Source organism: Typopeltis vanoorti, chromosome 15 (genome assembly GCF_054136105.1).
Source record: "Typopeltis vanoorti isolate ZY-2024b chromosome 15, IOZ_Tvanoo_1.0, whole genome shotgun sequence".
Taxonomy (NCBI): Eukaryota; Metazoa; Arthropoda; class Arachnida; order Uropygi; family Thelyphonidae; genus Typopeltis; species Typopeltis vanoorti.
The window spans coordinates 104,177,557-104,191,254 of NC_143563.1; the positions used below are offsets into that span (position 1 = coordinate 104,177,557).

Here is a 13,698-nt window from a genome sequence, read left to right on the forward strand (position 1 = left end):
TAAAACTAGAAGCAAAACCAACAAATATTATAATAATACAAGCTTACATGCCTACTAGCGACCACAGTGATGATGAAGTTGAGAGAGCATATGTAGATATTGAGAATCTAATCAAACTGACCAAGAAGGAAGATAATCTTATTGCCATGGGGGATTGGAATGCAGTCATTGGTGAAGACAAAGATGGTATAGAGGTGGGAAAGTATGGACTTGGATGCCGAAATGAAAGAGGAGATAGACTTTTGGAGTTCTACCACCAATTCAATTTGATCATTAATAATACCTGGTATGAGGTACCAAAAAGAAGAAGGTATACTTGGAAAATGCCAGGGGATATAGGAAGGTACCAAATAGATTATATTATGACAAGAAATAGATTTAAAAATCAAGTAAAATCATGCAAAAGTTATCTGGGAACTGATGTTGATAGTGACCACAATTTGGTTTTATTGAAATGTAATCTGAAATTTAAAAAGTTGTCACAACCAAGGGAAAGGCCAAAATGGAACATAAATAACCTGAAAACAGAGGAAAACCATAGAAACTATAAACAGCAAACTGATGAAAGCATTAAAACTGGAGAGAGAGGAAAAAGAAAAACACAGAGGAAAAATGGACTCATTTGAAGGATACAATCATAAAGGCCACCAATGACTGCATAGGATTAAGGAAGAAGCAAATAAAAAAAAAAACCATGGATCACCCAGGACATTCTAGATCTAATAGATAAAAGAAGAAAATACAAAACCTCCCTAAAGGAAGAAAGCAAAGACAAATATAAACATATAAAAAATATGATAAATAGAAAGTGTAAAGAAGCAAAAGAACAATGGTTTACAGAGAAATAGAAGATCTAACAAAGAGTGGAAGAATCGATAAAGCTTATAACATTATAAAAGGAATACGCCAGCAAAACAAGACACGAAGTACAATTATCAAAAATAAACAGGGGAACATACCTATAGATAAGGAAGAAATTTCGGAAAGATGGAGGGAGTACTTAGAAGATCTATATAGTGGAAAAGATCTAGATGCCAAGGCTATAGAAGATGAAACAAGACTTGATATGGAAGAAATTGGTCCAACTATATTAAAAGATGAATTTGAATGGGCATTGAATGAATTGTCAGCCAACAAGGCACCAGGCACCAATAACATCACCTCAGAATTAATAAAATACTCAGGAAACATAACTAAGTCATACCTTTTCAAGATCATAAAGGATGAAGGGTGGTGGTGAATTTGAGTTGTGCAAAAGAAAGTGATTTTTAATCGGTGAATAGTCCGTTTTTTTCTTCCCGTTTTTCTACATTTTTGAGTGCTAAATTGTTTCTCTGAATACGAGTGTGCTTCAGTGGCTGTTTTTTTGGAAGTTAGTTGCTGTCGCGATATAATATATTTTGGTTACCATCGGAATCGAATGCATAACGGTGGAAGACAAAAGCCAAGTTTTCATTACTGTATTTAGTTATATTTCATTTTATTTAGTGTACTTAAATATTTTGTTTTGCTTGTAATTGTTTGTACTTTTTTTCTTATTTATTTAAAGGAATTTATTAATTGAACAATTAACGATTACACAACTCGGCAGTAAGGAATGATGGCAGATTCAGCTGCAGTCACAAGTGACGTATCGCCAAGTCCTCCGTCATTTAAGAACTCTATTATAAGCAATATCATAAGGGACTTTGTGGCATGCAGTACTGCGTCATGTATGCATCTCGGGAATTGGATATGTGGCTTGTGAAAGAGAGCGGAGAGCGTATGTGCGCAAAATGCAGGCAGTGGGAGGAAATAAGTGCATTCGAAATATCAATATCCGACCTTGTTGCTCCAGGAACGGGGAATGAATGTAGGAAGACAAGTAGTGTGATAGGAAAGAATGAAAAAAATATATATATGAATGAGAAAATAATAGTTGATAGTGTGGAAGGCGTGAGTGACTGTGAAAGTTTAGGAGATAGTTTTGTTTGGGAGAGTGAATTTAGATTAAGAGTGACTGACCTGCAGAGGGGGATAGATGAGCTGAAAGAGGAGGTGGAAGGTCTTGTGAATGAGAGCAGAAGTATGAAAGATAAGATTAGGAGAATGGAAGAGATAAATGCAAGCCGAATCAGAGTAGGAGAGAGAGTGAATTTTGGGAGCGTTAGAAGAGGAGAGAAAGGAAATAGTAGAAGAGAGGAAATGAGTGAGAGGTATGGGGGTGCTAGAAGAGGAGAGAATGGAAACAGTAGAGGAGAGGGAATGAGAGAGAGGTATGGGAATGCTAGCAGATGAAAGGATGGAAACAGTAGGAGATGGAATGAGAGAGATATGGAAGTGCTAGAAGAGGAGAGAATGGAAACAGTAGGAGAGATGGAATGAGAGAGAGGTATGGGAATGCTAGAAGACGAGAGGATGGAAACAGTAGGAGAGACAGAATGAGAGAGGGATATGGAAGTGCTAGAAGTGGAGAAAATGGAAACAGTAGGAGAGAAGGAATGAGAGAGATGTATGGGAGTGCTAGAAGAGGAGAGAATGGAAAAAGTAGTAGAGGGAGGTATGGAAATGCTAGAAGAGAGAATAACAGTAGAGGAGAGGAAATGAGAGAGACCTATGGGAATGAAAGAAGAGGAAAGAATGGAAACAATAGGAGAGAGGGAATGGTAAGAAGTATAATGTATGGCGACTCAAAGATCCGTTGTGTTCAAGATAGGATGCGTGAGGAGTGTTTGCCAGGAGGAACAATAGAAAGGGTGGCTATGGCAATTAAGAGAGGTGAAAGGGTGGATGAGATGATTGTGATGGTAGGAACAAATGACTTGAGTGGTAATGTAAGTCGGGCAGTGAGAGATACGAGATTTTTGCTTGAGGCCGTACAGAAGAAGAGAGAGAGAGGAAAAACAGTGTGCGTGTCGCCTAGGTATGATAATGATGAGCTGAGCAGAAGAGCGGTGATATTGAATGGCATAATAGCGAGAATGTATGACAAGAGAGGACTGGTGTATGTGGATGCTTGGAGTGCATTTGAGGAAAGAGAGGAATTGTATGTGAAAGACCACTTACATTTGAATTAGGAAGGACGTAGGCATCTGGAGAGATTGCTGTTCTGAACGAGTCAGTGTGTCCCAGGGAAGATGATAGCAGGGGTGGCCTCTTGTGGGAATGGATACTTGGGAGAAGAGAGACGACATCAGGTAACACTAAGCCCAGTGGAGTCTAGAAGGGATAATGCTGAGTATAGAAACAAGGGCATTTATATGCTTTATACTAATGCCAGGAGTATCCGGAATAAGGGAGAGGAATTGGTGGCGCAGATAGCATCAGCCTGGCCAAAAGTTATTGGGATCACTGAGACGTGGTTGACAGAAGGGGATATAATAACAGGAATAGAAGTTGCTGGGTACAGCATTTTTCGTCAGGATGATATAGCAGTTTTATCTGATAACAAAAACAAACTGAAAGCCACCCTAACAAAGATGGAAGAAATCTTCACAGTACAGCCTAAAAATTAATTATAAGAAAACAAAATTATTAATTACAAGTAAAGCAAATCCAATGAAAATTAACCTGGAAATAAATAATAACCTACTACAACAGGTATCCGCTTTTAAATATCTTGGAAGTCTTATCACAGAAGATGGAAGAAACCAATCAGATATTAAAGTACGAATAATCCTAGCCAAAAAAGCATTCTATAACAGGAGAAACATAAGTCAGATTTAAATCTGTTGATGACTATTCTGCATTATTATTATTTTTATTTTTTTATGTGACTTCCACCCATGAAAGGTTTATATGTAAACCTTTATGTATGTAAATATATGTAAACCTATAGTACATTCATACGGGGGACAGGCTAAGGATCCCTCCCATTTTCATTGATTTTATATATTTTTTTGTTGTTGTTGTTGTTTTACTTATTTCTTACATAGTCCAGAAATTCTGCTCTGGAAATCTCCCACCTAAATTCATTATATGGTTTAGTATAGGCTGAGTGTGAAAATGGCTTGATGTATCTGTGGTTCACTAAGTTTTTTCTTCAACTGCTTTGGTGCACTTTCTGTTGAACCGGGACTCGGAAAGTGGACAATAATTTTTGTTAAACTAGGGATGAAGGCCTTCATGTAAGTGATTATTTCAGTGACTTGCTCAGAACAAGTATCTTCAAAGGAGTCATCAAAGGAGTGCAAACAACAGGTTATCTCATTTGGTGCCTTAGGACATAAGGTTGAGAGCGGATGCAGGAAGAATATTCTTTGAGAGAAGAGATGGACCAGATTATGATATGAGCTACCGAGAGGAGAGATGACCTCTATAGCATATCTGGAAGAACTGGTTAAAAAGAGATCAAGAGTATCGGGAGAGCTAAAACAGTTATCAAGAATTTGGGCAGGAAAATGTATGATTTGAAGAAAAGAATGATGCTAAAAAAGATTTAAGATGATTTAAATAAAATCTATGAGGAATGCCAAAGAGGAGTTATTAAAATTATTACTGGTGATTTGAATGCCAAGATAAGCATAAAGGCAAGAAATTAACATAAACTGGGTTGTATATTGGCCGAAGGATTTTAATAATTGATACAAACTAAAAAATACCAACAAGTTTCGCCAACTTAGCTGTCTGGCTTCATCAGGGTGTATAAAAGAGCTACAAAACAACTTAAACTGTTCGTGAAGGAACGAACCGAATACTGAAAGCACACCCCAAATCAACATTGTGAGAGTTAAAGATCGGTACTATCAACATAAGCCTGAATGGCAAAGAAATGGAGCTAGCTGACGAATTAGATAAGTACCAAATCGACATAATAGGGGTGACTGAAACAAAAAAAAAAAAAAAAAAGTTGGTGAGACCTTTCTGAGCAATAAATACAAAATGTTATATTCAGGCAATGACAATCAAGGAAAAGAAGGAGTAGTCATAGTATTCAACACTAAATACAAGGCTAATCTTCTTGAATGGCAATAAGTCTCGAGTAGAGTGATGTAGGCAAATATCAGAATGGGGAACTGGACAATGAGACTTATTTGTGCCTATGGTCTCACCACACAAGGTTCTACTAAGGTAGAAGTGGAGGAATTTTTTGAGGCTTAAGAAAAAGTAACTGACACAATGAAAAAGGAAAAGTTGGTCCTTGTTGGGGATCTAAATAGCAGAGTAGGAAATGATTGTGATACACACAAAAATATTTTAGGAATATTTGGAGAAAAGAGCAAAGCTAACAATAATGGCAAAAACCTATTGGATTTCTGCTCAGGACATGAACTGGTTATTACTAACACCATGTTCCAATATAAAAATTGTGCACAAATTCACATGGAGAGAAGAGGCAAGGAATAAGAGACGTCTCATTGACTATGTTATTGTTGATATTGATGTTTTCTCCCTGGTGCAGGACACCAGAGTGTACAGAGGATTTGAAATTGGAAGTGATCACTATTTAGTCTTGAGCAGGATAAAATTGAATTTCATTTGAACAGAATGACATGTAAGAAAGTCTTAAAGCGAATAAAAGTTGAGCAGCTCTCAGATGTGAACTGTAGACTAAAATACACAAAGATTATTGAAAAAAAAATGATAGAGTTTGAGAACAAGAACCAAACCTTGGAGATTCAGTGGCAAACCTTGAAGAAAACCCTGATTGATTCAGTGAGAGAGGCATGTAGAGAGGTTGTCTGTAAGGATAGAAAAATCAGAACTCCATGGTGGACACAGGAAGTTAAACAGGCTGTGAAGGAAAAGAAGAAAGCAATCAAAAGTTCCTGTCAAATAAGTCAGCTTGTGCTCTTAGAGAATACAGAGAAAATGCAAGAATGCTAAACACTGTGTAAAACTAGCTAAACAAAAGTCATGGGAAGACGTTGGCAAGAATATAGAAAATAAATATCAAGAAGGTGGCAAAATATTCTGGAGGTTGCTGAAGAAGCTTAGGAATGGAGGAAAGAGTGCTGTAAAAGGAGTTAGAGATGATAAAGGTGACATGAAAATGGGAGAAAAAGATATCCTTGAAGTATGGAGTAATTACTTTGAAAAACTGCTAAATGAAACAAGCAGTGATGACAGCACAGTGGTAAAAAACCTGACCAGGCATGCAGTCAGGAATACATATCCGTTCCCAAAGTAGAAAAAGCCATCAAAGGCTTGAAATGTGGAAAGGCAGCAGGAGTAGATGATATTTGACCAGAAATGCTAAAGTATGGTGGCATAAGAGTCCTACAGTGGCTGCACTGCATAGTTCAGAAAGCCTGGACAGAGGGACAAATTCCTGATGATTGGAGTAGAGCTCTCATAGTACCCATATATAAAAAGGGAAATAAAACTGAATGTTAGAATTACAGAGGTATTTCCCTACTGAGTGTTCCTGGCAAGATCTACGCAAGTATACTTGAGAGACGGTTGAGAAGAATTGTGGAAGAAAAGCTTGGTGAAGAACAAGCTGAATTCAGGCCAAATAGAGGCTGTCAGGATCAGATCTTCACTTTACGACAAATAGTTGAGAAAGCATGGGAATATAACAAAGATGTGTATTTAAGTTTTGTCAATTTGGAAAAGGCATATGATAAGGTGCCAAGAAAGAAGCTATTCAATACGTTGCAATTATATGGTGTCAATGGGGCATTATATCAAGCAATACTTAGTCTTTATTTGAGTTGTAAATCAGCAGTTAGAATTGATGGTTTAATGTTAAATCTGGTGTGAGACAAGGATGTACATTATCCCCTCTGTTATTCATTATCTATATGGATCACATTATGAAGGAAAGTGGTATTAAACATGATATCAAAATTGGAGATGTTAATGTCAGCTCTTTGCTTTATGCAGATGATGTTATACTTCTAAATAAATCCGCTACAAGTCTGCAAGATTCTCTGACTAAATTGAATAGCTGTTGTAATAGATATGGTATGAAGATCAGCAATAAAAAGACAAAGACGATGAAAATAGACGATTGAAAATGTCAACTGTGTTGTGAATGGAGAACCTGTGGAACAAGTGAAACATTTCAGCTACTTAGGCACGATTTTTACTGAAGATGGTAAATTAAATATAGAAATAGACAACAGAATCAGCAAAGCTGGTATGGTAGGAAGTCAATTGAATAAATTCATATGGAATAAGAGAGAAATTAGTCGAAACACTAAATTAGCTGTATACAAGACAGTGTTCAAACCAGTTTTAACTTATGGATCTGAGAGCTGGGTCAGAAGTAAAACACTTGACCAAAGACTAGAGACCACAGATATGAGAGTCCTGAGAAAGATTATAGGCATGAACAGATGGCATCAATGGCAATATCACATAAAAATGAGGATATTAGGAAAGAACTTGACATTGTCAACATCCAGGAATGCATTAGCAGAGCTAATCCCAGGTGGTATGGTCACTTAAACAGAATGGGCGAAGAAAGATTAGCAAAACAAGTGTTCTCTGCCAGGTTGGCAGCAAAACGACCCAGAGGAAGACCAAGATATAGGTGGATTGATACGGTACAAAGTGCCTTAGACGATAGAAATATAAGATCTGATAAGGTTGGAGTCTTGACAAGTAACAGACTGATTTGGAGGAAAATTGTAGATAGGAAGTTAGTAATGTATTTTTTTCATATAGTACTATCATATCCTGTACACCCCTTGAGGTTACATGGCAGGAATTTGATGATGAGGAATGACAACTGTTTGTACATCTTGAGTTCCAAGGTGAACTTTATTTTGTGATGGAAGGAGTTAATCTTGGTTAGAAAATCAAAAAGATCTTTTTCTGTGTTTTTCCATATGATAAAGATGTCATCCACATACCTCTACCATACTGTGGGTTTAGGGTCTAATTGAGACAGAATGTCATTTTCTAGTTTCTTCATAAAGAGATCTGCACAAGGGAGGGGGGAAGAGGGCTGCCCATTGCGAGGCCTGTTAATTGTTCGTAAATCGTTCCATTCCATAAGAAGAAATTAGATTTTAGGCAATGATGGAAAAGAGAAGCAATATCTTGAGGGAAAAGTTGCTCAAAATGCTGATTATTTCTTCTACTGGAACATTAGTAAATAAGGATATTACATCCAGGCTTGCAAGAATGTCTGTTTCGGAGATCGAGATTGTTCTTCAATTTATCAACAAAATGTTGTGAATTTTTTTATGTAGGTATCTGAATTACGGATGTGTGCCTTCAGGCGACTGGTAAGGATTAATTCCATCCACTATAGGGCGTAGAGGCAGTGGTGTAGCTACAGCTTTTGCCACCCTTCTCAATACACACCAAAAATACTACAAGAAGTCAAAATGATGTATAGCTAAATAAATTATAACACTATGTTTATTTTTGAAATAAAACTTTAATTTCAACATTCTAAAATGTTATTTTTCTTGCTTTTCTGTTAGCAAAATCATCGATGACATTAGCGAAGTCTATTTCATAGTAATGTAGGTAATTCTTAATCAATTTTATTTAGAAAAACTCCTCTCACAACTATCAACACTTACAGTAATTGTGAGGAAAATTTGCAGTAGTATTACAATATTTGGAAATGAGTTCTCGAGACTGTATTTTAGAATTAACTGCAAAAGTTCAAAAAGGTTCAAAGTGCCGCCCAGGGCGGACCGCCTCCTCTGCTCCTCCCTAGCTATGCCTCTGCATAGAGGTATTCCATTTTTGTGCACTTTGGGAGAGCCATATAGTCGCAGCGTTAGTGGATGTAACGGCTTTAATCTTCATTTTAGGTCTGTTTTCCAGCTGTCCATATTACGTAACAAGTTGTTTGTTTCATTGTGATTTTTTCTTGTGGGGTCTGAATCTAATGCACGATAGGTAGATGTATCAGAGATTAAGTCCGTGATCTTTTTCATATAATCTCTGGTGTCTAAGACAACTGTAGAGTTACCTTTATCTGCTTAAGATGATAATTTCCCTATTTTTCTTTTTTCTAAAGGTGTGATATTTTGGTTTGGAGCTCTCGAAGATGAGAGAATAATGGCACTTTTCAGTCTGAGATCATTTATTTGCTATGGGTTCAAGTAATGACAAAACTGCCTTTTTTATGTTACATATGATGTCCACTTTAGGAATGTAGTCTGGAGCAATAGCAATCTCCTAAAGGAACCCTTTCTTTAGAATACTAACTTCAAGTTTAAATAAAACGTGGTCATAGAAGTTAGACATTACTTTGTTATCTGGTAGATTAGGTCTTGACTTAACTGTTTTCATAAAGAGCGTTGAATTTTTCAATTTGACTTTTTTTTTTGCTGATAGAAAAGGCCTTGTTGAAACTATTATTTATCATTTTGTCTAAAAGTGACCACAGGTTTTGGTCTATGTTGTTGGAGATGTCTTAATATGTTTGATAGCATGTGACAAATCAGCCCTTCAGAACACACACAATTTACAGACAAAAAATACTAGTTGTAGTGGTGGTGGTGGTGGGTGGTAGATGGCGTTGAATGAAGATATTTGGTAGTTGAGGTTCGGTGTAGTTGTGGAGATGGTTGTATAGACAGTAGGGATCCTTCCGCGATGAGTCTTTGGACTCCTTGGAGGTGTCACGAATAATAATAATAATAATCTACTTTGCTTAATTCAAATTTAACATGTTGTATTCTCGCTCACGTAAAAGCGCCTTCTTCAAATACGCCAGTGTCTATAACATCCTCTGTTCATGTGAATTAAATTACATTGGTATGACCTCAAGAAGTTTGGAAATAAGAAAAAGAGAACATGTCAGAGATGTAAACAACAACAACAACAACAGAGAAGACAACTCTGGGTTAGCCTTTCATTTCTCGAGGACAAACCATACCATCGAATGGGACAAAAGCTCCATGCCCTATTTAGAAGAAGATTTCCGCTCCCGAAACATAAAAGAAGCTATAGTAGTCACCCGTTCTAAATGCAACCTCAATAGAAATCAAGGTTTAATTCTAGCTGATATTTGAAAGACCCTCATAAGATCATTAAGCACACCAGAGTTAAATTTTGCTCCTAATTACAGAACATTCCTGTTTAACAACAGTTGATATCATACACGCTCCATGCGTTTGATGTACGTGTTCTTCTGTATTTGTAAAAAAATACAATTGTATTCAGTTCATTCCTTCACGAACAGTTTAAGTTGTTTTTGCATCTCTTTTATACACCCTGGCGAAGCCAGACAGCTAAGTTGGCAAAACTTGTTGGTGTTTTTTACTTAGTATCAATTATTAAAATCCTTCGGCCAATATCCAATCCAGTTTATGTTCATTTCTTGCATTCATCAGATGGTCGAAAATAATATAGAGTCGTTATAAGCAAAGAGGATACATAGCCTGCCACTGGGTTACATGTTAATATACATACAGGCCAATTACAGGGTTGCATGTTAACCTTATAACAATACAAGAAAATTATCATCTGTAAATGAATATTTCTCTTACCACTCAGTAATAATGGAGAATTAATTATATGAATTACAGAGGCAAGTGAAACTGTAGAGTGAAAGAGAAGGAATGCAATGCCAGGATACAAGATCTAAAGAATCAGTTGATTGGTATGAGAAATGAGATGAGGTATGTGCATAATGAGATTAATTTTGGTGGACAGGAACGAAAGTGAAAGGATAGAATGAAGGAAAACAGAAAAAGAGATGAATAACTCAAGAGTGGTGATATATGGAGATTCCATTATTAAATGGTGTGGGGAATGAGAGGGTCCACAAGGTCTGTTTTCCAGGAGAAAGAATGAACAGACTTCTCATACCCAAAGAACTGATTCTTTGGATATGAGAAGTAAAATGGGCTGGCAAGATAGTAGCTGTGGAAACAAACGATTTGGTGAGACAGAAGAATGTGAGACAACATCAGGAGGTTATTCAGGAGAGTAAAAGATAATGGCATGGTATAAGAGTTTGTCAGTGTGCTGCCAAGGTATGACAATATAACAAGTTAAGACAAGAAAGAATCATGACTGGTAGATTGGTCAAACTGTGTGAGGAGAAAGAAAGATGCAGTTTGCAAATGCGTGTGAATCATTTGAGGGAAAGATGGAATTGTACAGAAGTGATGGATGCATTTAAATGGATGATTTGGTGCGAGTCATCTGGAGAGACTGTTGCTAAAAGGAAGTGTAATAGTCAATGTGAACAAGAGATCATAAGGAAGTAAGAGCTAATGTAAAATATCAGTAGAGTGCAATATGTGAGACTAAAATGATTGTGAATGGAGAGAGTAGTAGTAAGTGTGTGAGAGAGATGAGAAAACAGGAATACAAGATGAGCAAGGAAACAGGTAAGTTGGTGAACAGATAGACAGGGCATAAAGAGAGTGGAGGTTAAAAGCAGAAGTGAATGTGCATATGGGGATAGTCAGTATAGGAATGGGAGGCCTGGAGCAAGTAGTGATAAAGGTGATTGGGAATGGGCAGGAAAGGCAAACAAAAAAGGAGGAGGAGTGCTATTGACCATAGCAAAGGAATTATATCGAAACAAAGTGGAGATGCAAGTAGTCCAAGCTAAGACAACTCCAATGCAAATGTATTTTCATAAGCTCTCTAGTCTTATTTTGAAACTTTCCAAATTTCTATATATAATATATATATATATATATAATATTTCTATATATATTCAGTTAGGAAATAAGGATGCTTCCTTTTATTTTTGTATTTTCATGTAGTTACTTGGTTAGGTGAAGTATTATTACACATATTTTTCAAATCTTTCTTCATTCCACAATTTAGCCGAAACACCAAATATTCGACCAAAGAATGTTGAATTAAATTTTATAAATAAATTTTTAACACAAATATGCACACATTCATTTTTTTTTTTTAAGTTTCAGCTATTTATGAGTATTTTTTTCAAAACATTTGTTTATAAAATTGAATTCAATAGGCTTTGCAAAATATTCGTTGCATTGGTCAAATTTCAAACCAAATATTCAGTATTCAGTTATTCAGTCAAATTATGGTTCATTGCATAAACCTTTATAAATTTATGTCAATATTAAGCCTTTTTCAACATTAAACTATTTTTTCTTAAACCATTAGAAATTTATTGAAATGTCAAATTATATTTACCTGAAATACCTTTGGATAACTGTAGTCATTGTTTGATCTGGAGAACACACACCCCATTGTTTTTTATTAGTATTCATTTAGTAAATCACACCATCTAATGAAAAGAAATAACTATTAGATTTTATGTGTATCATCATATTCTACAAACTTAGGTTTTGAAATAAATGTTTTTGTCCATACAAAACACTTCTGAGAAAATTTCCTAATCAGAATTTAAAAAAAAAAAAAAAAAAAAAAAAAAACATACATGCACATATATAAAAAATATCTGAAATTAATTCAAAACCAAACTGAAACAACTAACTTTTATTCTGCATTATCATCTGGGATGAGATTCGAACCCAAGAGACTGCTTTTCCAACTGAATAGCAAATGCTGCAATATCCACAAAGCTGTACTTCAGATTCTTAAATAATTGCAGACCAGGGTTGAATTTCTTTGACAGTAGTTAAGATTCAGAAACAGTTCATAAGAAATGATATACAGTTATAAGTAGTACTCCATCACTGCATTTTCCCTTCCTGTCGCAAAATGCTGTACCCTGCTACTTCTATTCCTGTTAGTTCTATTTCAGCATTATCCAATGTATTTCCCCCTTTTCCCAAGCGACTATTCCCAAAAGTGGCCACCATCCACCTTAGTAATTCTAGTTTCCGAGCATTGACACACTGACTCATTCAGTGTGTCAATGCACGGATTCTCTCCAGATGACTACATCCTTCCTCATTCAAATGCAAGCCATCTCTTGCATACAGTTTCTATCTGTCCTCAAATGCCCTCCAAGCATCCCTGTATTCCAAGCCTCTCTTTTGACACATTGTGGTTATTATACTATTCATTATTAATGCTCTTCTCCTCAGCTCTACATATCATACCTAGGAAACACATACACACAATCTCCCTCTCTCAGTCTTCATTCATACAACCTGAAGCATGAACCTCGATCTCTTGGCACCCAATTCACACTGCCTCTCAAGTCATTCGTGCTCACCATCACAATCATCTCATCCACCCTTTCACCTCGCTTAACTGCCATAGCCACACTTCCTATCGCTCCTCCAGCAAACACTTCCTCAGACATTCTATCTTGCTTACCATGGATCACTGAGTATCCATACATCACACCTTTTACCACTCTCTTTTCCTTCCTTGCTCACCTGAATCCCTCACTCTCTTTCTCCCTAACACTTTCTTTCTTTCTTTCCCTACTTTCCTGTTGTCCTGGCATCTCTCCATTCCAGCACTCCATCACATTCTTCCCACTCCCTATCTTTTACTGGTTCTATTCTCCTCTCTTCTATCATTCTTATAACTCTTTTTTTACTCCTATACGGTTTTGCTTTGCATTCATCATTTCCAGTTTCTAATAAGCTCATACACCTGTCTACTACTTGTATATGAAAAATATACGACTTCTGCATTATTACAACAATGATATCTCTAAGGGTCTGGCTCCTACTGGTGAGACCTCAAAAGTTGAAACTAGTCTTGGTAGTGACCCCATCCCATAATGCATAGCATTATACAGGGTGGCCATAAAATAACTTTCCCTCTTTGGAGGCATTTGTAGCTAAAACCAATAAATGAAATAAGACCAAATTTATATTGAGACTTTTGAAGGCATGGGGAGATGATTTCCACGAGAAAAAAAAAAGATTTAATACCAAAAGTCGTCGA

At 36.4% G+C, this 13,698-nt stretch overlaps 1 protein-coding gene across 1 annotated transcript in view; it reads right to left on the minus strand.

The window, feature by feature from the left end:
- Positions 1-13,698, minus strand: part of LOC150099048 (uncharacterized) — an 88,222-nt gene that overhangs the window by 39,656 nt on the left and 34,868 nt on the right. Inside the window, exon 2 of the mRNA XM_090405224.1 lies at positions 12,022-12,115. Coding sequence (XP_090261350.1) covers positions 12,022-12,078 — 57 coding nt within the window. The 5' untranslated portion in view covers positions 12,079-12,115. The remainder of the gene's footprint in view (positions 1-12,021; positions 12,116-13,698) is intronic.